Source organism: Molossus molossus, unplaced genomic scaffold (genome assembly GCF_014108415.1).
Source record: "Molossus molossus isolate mMolMol1 unplaced genomic scaffold, mMolMol1.p scaffold_m16_p_3, whole genome shotgun sequence".
Classification (NCBI taxonomy): Eukaryota; Metazoa; Chordata; class Mammalia; order Chiroptera; family Molossidae; genus Molossus; species Molossus molossus.
In genome coordinates this window covers 78,745,683-78,760,381 of record NW_023425366.1, presented here as the reverse complement: position 1 = coordinate 78,760,381, position 14,699 = coordinate 78,745,683, and the positions used below count along the sequence as shown (strand labels likewise).

The 14,699-nt window shown below is 35.2% G+C and overlaps 1 protein-coding gene across 8 annotated transcripts in view; it reads right to left on the bottom strand.

Annotated features, from left to right (window-relative positions):
• The window catches only part of MAN2A1 (mannosidase alpha class 2A member 1), a 174,528-nt gene that overhangs the window by 102,119 nt on the left and 57,710 nt on the right, over positions 1-14,699 (bottom strand). For all 8 annotated transcript variants that reach the window (XM_036280855.1, XM_036280853.1, XM_036280854.1 and 5 more), the window contains 2 exons: positions 7,152-7,279; positions 538-711 (listed from right to left, as the gene is read on the bottom strand). In XM_036280855.1, coding sequence (XP_036136748.1) covers positions 538-711; positions 7,152-7,279 — 302 coding nt within the window. The remainder of the gene's footprint in view (positions 1-537; positions 712-7,151; positions 7,280-14,699) is intronic.

The window sequence follows — 14,699 nt, the reverse complement described above, 5'->3', positions numbered from 1 at the left end:
CTCGTCTCCTCTCCCCCAACAAAGAACTGCAGAAATGTGTCCTTGGAGTGCCTGAGTGCCCACAAAACAAAGACAGAAAATAAGCAATATAGGTAATACGAGAGCTCTTCTAGGAGGACAGGATTAAGGTTTTTAAAGGCAATTCTTACTAGATGCAGAGACAGGGGAGAGAGAGGGAAGAAACACTGGCTGAATACGAGATAAATGACTCAACATTAGTTCTAATGCATGTTCAATTTTGTGATAAAAACAGGTGCTTTTTAAAATAGAAGTGAAAGCAGTATTTGCAAAAGACTAATTCTTTCTATTTTCTTTATGCAAAAAAAAAAATCTACAATGTTCTATAGATAAATATATCCACTACTGAGTAAAAGAAGCTCGACACAAATACACTGAGAAAATAAGAACGTGTATCTTCAGGCAACTTGATTTTCAAGCCTGACATTGAATAAAAGCCATAATGGCATGAGTTCATAACCCTTGTGAAATAACATCTAGGTCATGTGAGAACTTCAACTTTCATCAAACCCCACATACCCCAATTCTGTCTCCAAAAAAACTCCAGCACTTTATGCATTGCAAAATGCTTCTTAACTGAATAATGAACTCTCTGGATAAGCATGTGAGAAAATCCAGCACGTTTTAGAAGATAAGCCATTGTTGGTGAATGTCCAAAAGGATCAATAGCCCATCCAGACCGAGGTTTCACTCCTGTTGAAAAAGAAAATAAGCATCATTTATTTTTAATTAACAAATGAAATAAAAAGAAGTCACTGTAACACATTTAGACCGAGTTTCGCGGAATCCTTGGTTCGAAGACAAAGGAACTGTCCAGCGTTTCCCTTCAGGAGCACTCCCAACAGGCCCCTCTGCAGGGAGGATTCTGCCACTGCTGTGTCCTCCCAGGCTGGGAATCGCACCAGGAGTTAATCAGTTGGAGCTGAAATAAGCAGTCATCTTATCAATATTAGAAAACTACTGCCATTCAATGGAGCTGGAGAAACGAACAGAATCAAGTCCTCCCCCTGGATCTCACAGTCCCGTCTTTGTGGGATAACCCAACATTATGTAAGACATGTAAACTAACTGATTTAAACTCGTACTCTCAAATCCCAACAGTAAGAAATGTTTAGGCTGTCTTTTATACCTTACAACTGCTCCAAATCATCTTATTATACAGTGGCAGAGCTGACGAAATAACTGTACCACAGTTTATTAAATCTTAAGGGTTTTTTTGCATGTAAAAAAAATTTTCACCCTGGCGGGTTTGGCTCAGCAGTTAGAGTATCAAGAGAATCCGGTTTGATTCCAGTCAAGGACACGTACCTTGGTTGCAGTTCAGTCCCAGCCCTGGTCAGGATCATGTGGGAGACAACCAGTCAATGTGTCTCTCTCATTTAGACGTTTCTCTCTCTCTCCCCCTCCCTTACTCCCTCCCTCTCCCTCTCTCTCCCTCCCTCTCTGAAGATAAATTGAAAAAATATCCTTGAGTGAGGATTTAAAAAAAATTTTTGTTTTCAATTACAGTTTACATTCCATATTATTCTGTATTAGTTTCAGATGTACAGCACAGCAGTACCAATGAGCACACTATCTCCGGGTCTGGATCTCTAAAAACCATGCTCTATTAAAAATAACCTTATAGAAATGGCTTATTCCGGGGCTAAGGCTGGAAAGTACAAGGTAAGCCTGGAACATATTCTTGTGCCACAAATTAAAGAAATGGTCCAAGAATTATGGGAACATATTAAAATAACTCAGAAGACAGCCCAGAGAGGCTTCCACTGCCAAATTTGGGACAAATGGGGAGTCAAAATAAATAATAGTAGCACTGGATTACAACCCACGGAATAAAATAAGAATCCATGAGTCTATAGATGAACAGGAAATAAAAAAGAAATCTTCCTGTTACTAGAATGCCAACTAATAATTATAGAACATAGAAAATCACCAACAGATCCTAAAACTAAAATGTGAAAGTTTAATAAGAAACATATTTACCTATTGTCAATGTATCTCACAAATAAGTTGTTAATTAGAGAGGAGAAAATGGAACAATACAACAAAGAAACTTAACAGAAGCTAATACCTATGAAGGCTAACATTAGTGAAACTAGAACTCAGAGACAGTATGAGCCTTTCATAGAATGCGCTGAAAATAACAGAACATCACTGCAGTGATATTCTAGCAAAATAAATAAATTAGGTTAGATCAGATAAATAGATAGACAGATATAAAGACAGATAGAAAGGCGAGAATAAATAAATAAGCTGAAGCCAGTCATAAAATAACAGACAAACTCAAATTGAGTAACTGTCTTCACCAAAGACCTATACTTCTAAAAACTATCAAGGTCAAGAAATCCAAAGAAAGACTGAGAAACTGTTCCAGATTAAAGGGAAAAAGATATGACAACTAAACACAATACATGACCCTGGATTGGATCCTAGACTGGGAGGGAAAAAAACAGCTTTTATAAAAAAATATTATTGAGACAATTGCCAAAATTGAATATAACCTATGAACAAGACTGTAGTATTATATCACTGCTAGCATTCCTGATTGGATAACTACCTTCTGGTTAGACAAGAGAATGCCCCTATTTCTTAGGAAATATACAATGACGTATTAAGAAATAAAGTTCCAAGATGTCTCAAATTTACTCTCTGATGATCCAGAATAATATGTATATGAATCTAGGTACAGGATATATGGAAGCCCTTCCCAAGCACTATCATGCAACTTTTTGTAAGTTTAAAATAACACCAAAATTGAGTTATAAAATAAAAAAGAAATACACATTGTCCCAAATAACAAAGGTAGAATAAGCTTATACACAAGAGTAAAAATTAACATCTAATGTTACAGTGATGTCTGAAATTTTAGCATCATTGGTGATCTTTTCCTTTTTTTTTTGTTAATCCTCACCTGAGAATATTTTTTTCCACTGATTTTTAGAGAGAGTGGAAAGGAGGGAGGTAGGGAGAACAGAAGAGAGAGGAAGAGAGAGAGAAACATCAATGTGAGAGAGGCATATTGATTGGTTGCATCCTGCATATGCCCCAACCAGGACTGGAGCCAGGGTGGGAGATTGAACCTGCAACCCAGGTATGGCACATGCCCTTGACCAGGAATCAAACCCATGACCCTACAGTGCACAGTTGGCACTCGAACCACTGAACCACACTGGCAAAGGCCACTGGTGATCTTTTCCATATCAAAACTACTTGATCCACAGGAGCAGCAACTGGGCTGCAATATGTTAAAGAATCCCTAAGAGGTAATGATGTAGAAAAGAGATAATGCAAACTACATTTTTTAAAAACTTTGATATGAAAGGAGATTTGAGCTAGGGAGATATCTTCAACCCAGTATCCCACTAAGGTTTTCCTCGGTGTAAGCAACTATTCTTTTAAAATGTGGAAAAATTAAGGAAAAGTACAGTATATGAAAAATTGCAAGTTTTATTATTCTATAAAACCAGGAAAGGTCACAGAAAACATTTTGAACCATTATGCAAGATTAAGATTACCAAAATAAATAAAAGTAAGAACTGTTAGGAAAAATTACAGAAAACAATCATTTAAAAGAATAAACATACCACTCGGTTTCTGGCAAACCTAATAGACTTAAAAATTAGAAGATGAGTAATATAAATAATATAACTAATAAAATTTGATTATTTCAAGTGCATTTAATATTAAAACTTAAGAGCAGTCAGAGAACAGTAACAAAAATGTATATTTGGGGCAAAAGACAACCTTAAAAACCCAAACTTATTAAAGTTTATAATGGTCCAATTTGTGTAATAAATGTATCCCATAACCAAATGTAAAATTAAGTCTCCAAAATAACATGTTCTAAACTGTTTAGAAAACAAAACAAAACTGAGTATACTAATTTACAAGATGCAGTCAAACCTACAGAAGAAACTCCATATTCTCAAGTGTGTTCATTATCTAAATGTAAGAGCTAAAACTATAAAACTCCTAGAAAAAAATACACAGCAGTAAATCTTCATGATCTTGGGTTGAAAAATGGTTCCTTAAATATGATATCAAAAACAAAAGTGACAAAAACAAAAATAGATAAACTGGATTTCATCAAAATGAAAACTTTTGTTCATCAAAGGACACCTTCAAGAAACTAAAATGACAACCCACAGGAAGGAAAAAAATATCTGCAAATCATAATCTGACAAGGAACTTGTACCAAAAATATATAAAGAATTCTTTCAAGTGAACAATAAAAAGACCAAAAAAATTTAAGTAGGCAAATGATTTTAATTGACATTTCCCTGAAGAAGATACATAAATAGCCAATATACACACGAAAAGATGTTTAACATCATTAGTCTTTAGGGAAATGCAAATCAAAGACATAATAATATACCACTTCACACACATTAATATGGCTAAAATAAAAAAGAAGACAATAACCAGTGTTGTGGCAGATGTGGAGAAATTAGAACCCTCATACACTACTGGTGGGAATGTAAAATGGTTCAGCCATTTTATAAAACAATTAGGCAGCTCTTCAAAATGCTAACTGTAGTTTCCATATGACCCAGCAATTCTACTCCTAGGTATATACCCCCCCAAAATGAAAACATATGTCCTCATAAAAACATAACACAAATGTATAATAGCAGCATTATTCACAGTAGTCAATCAAAATGTTCATCACTGAAGAACAGATAGACAAATGTAGTATATCCAAACAACAGAGTCAGCTATGAAAAGGAATGAAGCACGATACCTGAACCTTGAAAAGATAATGCCAGGCGAAAGAAGCCAGTCATAAAGGCCATAATGTATGATTCCATTTATGTGAAATATCAAGAATTGTCAAATCCATACATTTAAAAGGAGATTAACAGTTGCCTGGGCCTGAGGCAGGGAAGGGAGGGGTAAGAAAGGGATGTGACTATTAAACAGTAAGCGGTTTCTTTGGGGGATGTGAAAAAGTCCTAAAAATAAATGGTGGAGATGGCTGCACAACTCTGTAAATATATAAAAACTACTGAACTGTACAATTTAAATGGGTGAATTTTATATGTGAAACAATGCATTTATAGGAAAAAAATGTATGCTGAGCATAAGAGGCTAGTCCAAGAGTTAGTCCACAATATGAAGTTCTCAAATAGGCAAAAAAGAATCTACAGTGAGAGAAATCGGAGAGCAGGTGGCTGCAGCGGGAGAGCTCAGGAGAATGAGGAACTTTGGAGTGGTGAAGATGAGGGTTAAATGGACATATACATTTGTCAAAACTGAAACTCTATCATTAACATTTATATGTTGTACTGCACGTAAAACATGTCAATTAGAGCCAAACATAAAGAAAAATCCACAAAAACTGAGGTTTAAAAATATGAATATTCTTAGCTTACAGTACTCTTGGCTTAGAAAACCGGCACTGTGTATGGGGTCTCCAAGTCCACATCCCTGTTGAGTGATTTGTTAAGAAAATTTTACAGGACTCGGCATACAGCTGTACTCACAGCTGTGATTTATTACTGTGCAAGAATACAAAGCCAGATCAGCAAAAGGAAAAGGCAAGGGCACAGTCCACAGGAAACCAGGCACAAGCTTCTAAGCTTCCTCTCCCTGTGCACATTTAATTCCTCCAGCACCAAATTGTGACATCACATGAAATACTGTCAACCAAGGAAGCACTGGAGAGACTCAGCATCCAAGGTTTTCACTGGGGCTGGTCATGTAGGCACTCTCTGCCTAGTACATATTGAGATTCTAGAATCTCAGAAGGAAACAAGTACTTAGCATAAATTACATTGTTTTTACAAACAATTTAAACACAGCAAGCCACTCATAGCATTTAGAAAACCCAAGTCCCCAGACACCAGCCAAGGGCCAACTTTGTAGGAAAGACCTTTCTAAGGATAGCAGTTTCAGATCTACATGTTCTCTCTTTTCTACGCAGGCATGTTATCTACAACTTACTCTAATAGTAACAACAATATGGAAAGAGAAAAAATAAACTAAATATGAAGAAATGCTAATAACGTGAACATAGTTAAGGGGTTTATGGGAGTTCTTTATAGTATTCTTATAATTTTTCTTTAAGTTTGAAATTATTTCAAAATAAAAAGTAAAAAAAATTAATGGGGATTTTATCTCTACACAGAAAAAAATTCTTTAAATAATAAAATATCTAGAAATAACTTCAATAAAAATGTTTACTTACCATACAGAAATTATAATATTGTACTGAGAAATATGAAATATTTAATTTACATACCATGTTGCAGAATGCAAATATTAGACATCACAAAGATTTCTGTTAGTCCCAGGTTCTTATGAGTTGTAGTGAATATTTGATTTTATCAGTGAAACATCCTCCTCCTCACTTCTTATAACAAGAGGATCCTTCCTTCCCCATGGCGGACCCATCCATTCACATGGTTTGAGTGAGGCTGACCCCACAAACCCTCTTTCCCTGTGACCACTTACAGTAAACTGAATAGGTCTTAGCGATTTCAGCTCCTATACCTCTGGCCACAGTAACTGGCTTAGAAATAAGCATCTGATTCAAATTGGATCAACTGGGTAAGGTATTAGGAAAATTCCTCCTCCTGGTTGTTAGGGAAGATGAGTCCTAATTGCCTATGGCCATCTTACCATGTGGTGAGAGCCAGGAGAGGATTAAAGCCATGAAAAATGAGCAGAGTCAAAGAGACAGTGTTCAAGGCCCAGACAACATACTTTGAGTCCCCTGAATCTACCATATATCTGGAATTTTCAATAACAAAATTAATACCTTTCTTTTTTTATTTCCTTAAGCTAGTAAATTAGGTTTTTGCCTCTTACAATCAAGTATGTTAAGTAACATATAATTAAAATCCAAGTGGGATAGTTTTAGAAAAAAAAATTCTAATTAATAAAAATAATAGGTAAAAAATAGATAAAATTGTAGATTAAACTAGGTAGATGACCCTAAAAGACTATATTATATCTATATAACTAAGTTTATTATCAAAGTAACATCGTAAATGGATGAGGATAAATTATTTAAAAATAACAGTATTGGGAAAATTAGTTATTTAAAATAATAAAATACAACCTCATCTAAAAGTGCCCCAAATTAATTGCCCAAAGTAGTCCAAATAAAGAGGAAAAACATCAATACCTACCTAAATTCTTTTCCAGCCACTGATGTCCTTCGATTAGTTGATCAATTATGGCAAAATAATGTGCAGCAGCTTCATCAGGCATAACCCAGCCACCTGTCACAATTTCAAACTGACCATTTTCTAGTAAACTAGAAAAGAAATAATGTAAGAATTTACATTAATACATAAGAAAAGTTCAAATAAAAAATTTAAGTCAGCATAAACATTAGGGACAGCATTTAAATATAACTGGTATTTATTATACAAATTGTTAAAGCATTTTTTAAAACTAGTAAATGAATTTCAACTTTAGAACCGTGAAGATAAAACATCCTTAGTAAAGTTTCTGTGGTGACCCCTCCACCCAAGTAAGCCATCCAGGTCATTTTAGAAGTTCTTTTCTTAAGGGTATAATCTCCCACACAACCTCAAAGGTTCCTGATGGCAGAAGCCACATCTAATTTATTTCTAAATCCTGCAAAGCACCCTGCAAAGTGCTTTACTCAGAGTATATGCTTGATAAGTATTTATTGGGGGACTGTCATTTTAAGCATGGTATTTGTTTCAATACCTCTACATTGAAAAATCGATATTTATTTTAGTCCTACTGACACTGGTAAGTTAATCATATAAGCTACACAGAAGTAACAACAATGAGGGTAAAGCTAGTAAATATCACATGCCTCTGGGAATACAGAAAACATTATAAAGCACTTCGCTCCGGATTCAGTTAAAATGTAGGCTACACAGTTTATTTTTCATTATTGAGTGAAAAGCTCTAACGTCGTCATTATCTGTCCTTTGGTACTCCTTTGCCACAATACCATACCAGGTAACTAGATTTCCAGTCCTAGAAAAATTGAATTGTTATAAGAAAATACTTTCCTCTAAGAAGGAAAAAAAGAAATAAAACTATTAAAAATTTGACGAAGTTCCTAAGGAAGTATAAAAGTCAAGAATTCAAGTAAATATCTTAAGTGGCACAGACTTATCGGTTTGCAACAAGATGGTTTAGAAAATGGTGTAAAATTTCAGAAAAAGCAGCATTAATAAGGATACATATCACTGGATACCTGCCAATAACAGTCGAGTCAAATTTAGCAGAAGCAGACTATAGGTATAAAAGATAGAGAAGTATTTTCCTACAAAGCCTTTAACAGACGCCACAGCATTAACATAACAACTGATTTATTCAAACATATGCATGATCATATAACCAGTGACAGCATGAATAATAGACACAATTTCTAAACATAAATGAAAAAATAACTCCTTGTATAAAAATTTAAAATGTTAATTAAATCTGTATTGTCACGGGAATCACCAACTAACATAATTTCACATGGAGAATAGGATGGCTCATTATAGTGTCTAAAGAAAATCAAATGTCCCATCAAACCTCAGATTTTCACAGGCCCAAATCAAGAACATGTAATAAAGAAGCTGAAAATTTCTAAAAATTGCATTTCTTTAATAACACAACAAAATCCAAGACTCTTTTGTCCTGCTCTTACTGTCAATGGGATGTAGTCACTAGTTAGTTCTTTCTCTCATCTTTCTGGTGATTGCCTGATTAGCCACACTCCGGAGGCTGTGAGCCAGACTGGGTTCTTAGGCTTTACAGCCAGTACTGGAAGCCTGAGATGTCAGCACAGATTTGGGATTTAATCTCTGACCATCAAACAAAGAAACTTGACTTCCTTTTCTCACTATCCCAATGAACTGATCTTTTGGAAAATTTCAGAACCAAATTCTTTGCTCCTCATGAATAGAAAAATAGGGACTAAAAAGAAAAGTCACTCTAATGGTGGAATTTTTCATCTATATCAGTTTTATTTTGCTACATAATTCCAGTCCCATAGGCATGAATATGCCCCAAGAAACAGCCAAATGAGCAAAGAATCACACATACTATATAAAGCAACTAATTTCCATGTGTCAATAATCTAGCCCTTATCCCCAACATGATACCTTAGATGCTACTGTTATCATATACTGAGTTCTTTTTTTACACATAATAATTACTTTAAGGACTACCCTGTCTATTGTTTTGGGGGAGACATAAAAAGCCTCCATTCATCAAAAGGTTTTCCAGAATTTTCTTTCCCATCCTAGTTGGTCCTAAGTGTCCTCATATCTCAGCTCAAATCAAACCTACATGGAGAAGTCTCATTAACCACCCAACTTAAATCAACACTCCCACTCTACCCTCACATCCTATCACACAATAGAATGTACCACAAACCAAAATTACTTCATTCATTTACATGAATCCTCTCTCTCCCTCCTCATCTCCACTCACCATTACAACCTAAGCTCCAACAGAACTGGGACTAAAACATGCTGTTTGGTTCGCTTTTCCATGGCAAGCACTGAGAAGCTTACTTGGTGTATAATAGTCACTCTATTAGTTGTTAGGTGAATGAAGAAGAAATGAATGAGATTCTCAGTTTAAACTTAGTATTTACATAAGTCATTTATATTAGATGAAGCTCACAGACAAATGCAAAATAAACTGCACAGGATAGCTCAGTTAGGAAGGAGTTTGAATGATCTACATGAGAGATGATATAACCCAAAATATGGTAATGGTAGGAAATATGGAAGAGGAGGAAGAGGGGACCTGTTTCATAAAAAAAGCATCAATGGGAATTAGGAAGTCACTGGAGACACAAGAAAGAATCAGAGCACATGTTTTAACTCCAGATGTCTATTGGGGTGGTGGTATTAATACACAGTGGGGTTGAGCTGAGAAGGGAAGTCACTTTGCAGTAACTACAAATTTGTATAAGGCTATTGGATATGATGGTGAGACATCCAAAAGGAACTAACTGAAAAAAAAAAACATAAGTGTAAGAAAGAGGGCCAACATCAGAATTAAGTTTAGGGGGAATGAAGCTAAGAGGAAATTGAGAAAAATGGGAGGTCTGAAGGAAATGATCAAAAAAAGAGTTGAGGACCAAACAGTAAAATATATATAAGAAAAAAAATGAAGGCGATAAGAAGTGGTAAATATATTTGAAAAATCTGTGAGTATAGCCTGAAACATTCTACAAAGGAATAATGAGGAGCAACCTGCACCTCACATGTTAAAAGGCATTAAGAAAGCTACTATATAACTGTGACTTATAGAAATAGACTCATCACTGAGTCAGAATATAAAGTTGAGAAATAATTTTTAAAAATATTAATATTGTTGCCCTGGCCAGTTTGGCTCAGCGGTTAGAGCGTCGGCCTGCGGTCTGGAGAGACCCAGGTTCGGTTCCCGCTAAGGGCACGTACTTCGGTTGCAGTTTGTCCCCAGTCCTGGTTGGTCGTGCGGGTGGCAGCCACTCGATGTGTCCCTTCACGTCGATGTTTCTCTCTCTCTCTCCCTTCCTCTCTCTCCCTCCCACTCTGTACAAAAAATGGAAAAATATCCTCGGGTGAGGATAAAAAAAAAAAATAAAAAAAAAAAAAAAAAAAAAAAAAAAAAAAAAAATTAATATTGTTAAAATAGCCATCAAATTAGTGGGAAAGAAAAAAACAATATTGGTTGTTTTGTAAAAAAAATTAATGCTTCAGGGTAATTTAAAACTAGCTCATAAGAAAGCCAAGATACTATGACATCGAAATCAAGGGACTAATATTTTGCAATAGCATGCTCTCAACTATCCCCAGACTCCCAACTCCTAGCAGCCCCACCCTGCTGAGCTCTGGAACAGACTGAGTTGTGTGACTCTAGAACAGGGGCCATTTTTCCCTCGCACACCCAACCGGAGCAGAGCCCTCCCTTCATACGGCCAAATCCTAGACTGTTTAGGCCTGATAAACTCTGCAGGCCTCACCCTGACAACTCCGAGACCTCACCAAAGCACAAAGGTTTGTGAGCACCCAGCAGGTGGCAGCTAGACTTGGTATGCTCAGGGACATTTGCTGAGTAGCCTCAGAACCCCAGCACTGCCACCAAGTTTGAACCCGTATCAATCTGGTAAATATGGCTCACCCTTACCAGGTGACTCACTGAGAACCTACCTCATGCAACTCCAGTACCACCAGAAGCTCTATCAGTGACTGAACCTAACAGGCAGCCAGCAGGAGAAGGTGGACAGTAAAACACAGACTATACTAAGAGACAAAGAAAGATACTACATAATGACAAAAGGAACAATCCAACAAGAGGATATAACCCTTGTAAACATTTAAGCACCCAACTTAGAAGCATAAAGGGAGAGATTGACAGTAATATAGTCATAGTAGGGGATTTTAACAACCCACTGACATCAATGGATAGATCTTCTAGACAGAAAATCAACAAGGAAATGGTGGCCTTAAATGACACACTAGATCAGATGGATTTAATTGATATCTTCAGAGCATTTCACCTCAAAGCAGAATATACTTCTCAAGCGCACATAAAACATTTTCTAGAATAAACCACATGTTAGGACACTAAATGAGTCTCAATATATTTAATAAGATTAAAATATTAAGCATCTTCTCTGACCATAATGGTATAAAACTAGAAGTTAATCACACATACATACACACACACACACACACAAAACATGAAAAACACACAAAGATATGGAGGTTAAGTAAAATGTTATTAGCCCAGCTGGTATGGCTCAGTGTACTGAGTGTTGTCCCTTGCACCAAGAGGTCACTGGCTCAATTCCCCGTTAGGGCACATGCCCAATTTTCAGACTTAATCCCCAGGACAGTGTGTGCAGGAGGAAGCTGATCAATGTTTCTATCTCTCTCCCCCTCCCTTCCTCTCTCTCTATAAATCAATAAAAACATATTTTTTAAAATACCATGTTATTAACAATGAATAGGTTAACAATGATATCAAGAAAGAAATCAAAAGATACCTTGAAAAAATTAACATGAGAACACAACCCAAAATCTATGGGACACAGCAAAAGCAGTCCTAAGAGGGAAATTCACAGCATTACTGGCCTCCACAAGAAACAAGAAAAATTTCAAATAAACAAGCTAACTTTATTAAAGAAAAAAAAAAAAAAGAAGAAGAAGAACAAGAAACAAAACCCAAAGTGAGTAGAAGGAAGAAAATAATAAAAATCAGAGGAGAAATAAACAAAATAGAGTCATAAAAAAATAAAATGATCAATGAAATCAAAAACTAGCTTTTTAAGATAAACAAGATTGACAAACATTTAACCAGAATCATAAAGAAAAAAAGACAGAAAACACAAATAAATATAATCAGAAATGAAAGAGAAGTACCACTGACACCAAAGAAATACAAATGACTGTAAGGAAATATTACAAACAACTATATGCCAACAAACTGGGTAATCTGAAAGAAATTAATAAATTCCTAGAAACATACCATCTTCCAAAACTGAGTTAGAGAATATAGACAGATTACAATTAGTGAAAGCAGTAATAAAAAATTCCCAACAAACTAAAGTCCTAGACTAGATGGTAAACTTCACAGCTGAAGTTTACCAAACATTCAAAGAAGAACTAACACCTATTCTTCTCAAATTATTCCAAAAAACTAAGGAGGGAAGACTCACAAGTTCATTTTACAAGGCCAGCATTATCCTAACTCCAAAACCAGATAGAAACGCTATAAAAAAAAATTATAGGCCAATATCCCTGATGAACTTAGATGCTAAAATTCTCAACAAAATATTTACACTGGATCTAGCAATACATTAAAAAGATCATGCACCGTGATCAAGTGGGATTTATTACTTGGTACAGTAATCTGCATATCAATAAATGTGATTATACGACATAAACAAAATGGAGGATAAAAACCACATGATCATATCAATAGATGCATAAAAAAATTTGTAAAAATTCAGCACCCATTTATGATAAAAACTCTAGGCACAGTGGGAATAAAGGAAACATACAAACATACCTCAATGTAATAAAGGCTATATATGACAAACCCAAAGCCAACATCATACTCAATGGGCAAAAATTATAACCATTTCCCTTAAGACTGGGAACAAGCCAGGGATGTCCACTTCCACCACTCCTTTTCAACATAATACTAGAAGTCCTAGCCACAGCAATTAGACAGGAAGAATAAATAAAAGAAATTCCAATTGGAAAGGATGAATTAAAACTGTCATTATTTGCTGATGACATGATACCGTATATAAAGGACTCTAAAGATTCCACCAAAAAATGACTAGAACTGATAAATTCAGTAAAGTAGCAGGATAAAAAATATATATCCAGAAATCAGTTGGATTGGATTTTTTACTCTAATTATAAACTATGAGAAAAGAAAACTAAGAAAACAGTCCCACTCACAGCTGCATCAAAAAAGAAAAGAAATGGCATGCTCTCATATAGGTTTTTAAGGAAAACTGCATGAGTAAGTCACAAAAGGCATAAATGACTGCATCACAACAGGCCTGTAAAAACATAGGTTTTAGTTTTTCTTAGCATAGTTTCTCAGACAGAACAGAAACTTAATGGGAAAAAACAGACAAATTATTTAAAATATGAAGCAATGTAACAACTGGACACCTGGCTGAATAATCATGTTAGTGAGTACCCCTTTTTCCTACCTGTTTTCCTAGCCTATCACTCTTTGAATAATAAAGAATGGGTAAAACCAGGTGATAAAACGTAAGATTTTTCCAGACAGGAAAACCAGAAACTGCAGAGGCGCACAAATTTGCCATGTATATCCATGTATTCTAGAGTATATGCAATACATTTAGGAAGTATTTGATGGATGAGAGAAAAACAAAAAGATACAATAGAAAGTGAGGAAAATCGTAGACCTAAAAACCAAATGACCTATTGTACCTGCCATCATTTGCCAACGGATACAAAAAGTAGGACTGACAGTTTTGAAACAAAACCTCAAGAAATACTTGGGAAAATATTTAGAAGCAATAATAAAAAAGTTCTGTTAACCTACAAAAAAGAACCATATTTAAAATCATTATTGCTCACAATATCAGGAAAATAAAATTAAGACATCTTCATCTGTTCATTTAAGACTTCAATAATTTTTAAAATACATCAAGGAGGTAATGGGAAATACCTATGTCTATAGGAAAAGTTACTACAAATACAGGTGGCTTCCAAGTATTTCCATTTACTTAGTGTTCAGCAAGCATCAATTGGGCTATTTCTCTGGGATAAAGGAGTACAAAATAAAAAGATGTGCCCACACAATAGGGTCTATTGCTTAGTTTATACCAACAGATTCGCTGGTTTCTGGAAAACCTTTTTTGCATGTATACTTTTCCTAATATTTTCTAGTAAATGAGAGATCTAGAAACAAAAGTGAAAAGATACAGGGAAAACAAGGAAGCATGCAGCAAATCCAGAAAACAGGAAGCCACACACTAACTTTCAAAAATCACAACATTCCTGTTTCACTTTTTAAATTGACTGACTTGTAACTACTAGTGAAGACATTACTATACTTCCATGTTTTTGCTATTTCACTGCTGGGAAATTTAGAATAAAAAGCTTAAGAAAATAACTTATCAAAACTTAATTGAGCATATCTGTCATAGCTCACTCTGCCTAAGATGCAGAATTCACACTTAAGAATTTACGGCCAGGCACAAACAGCAGCAA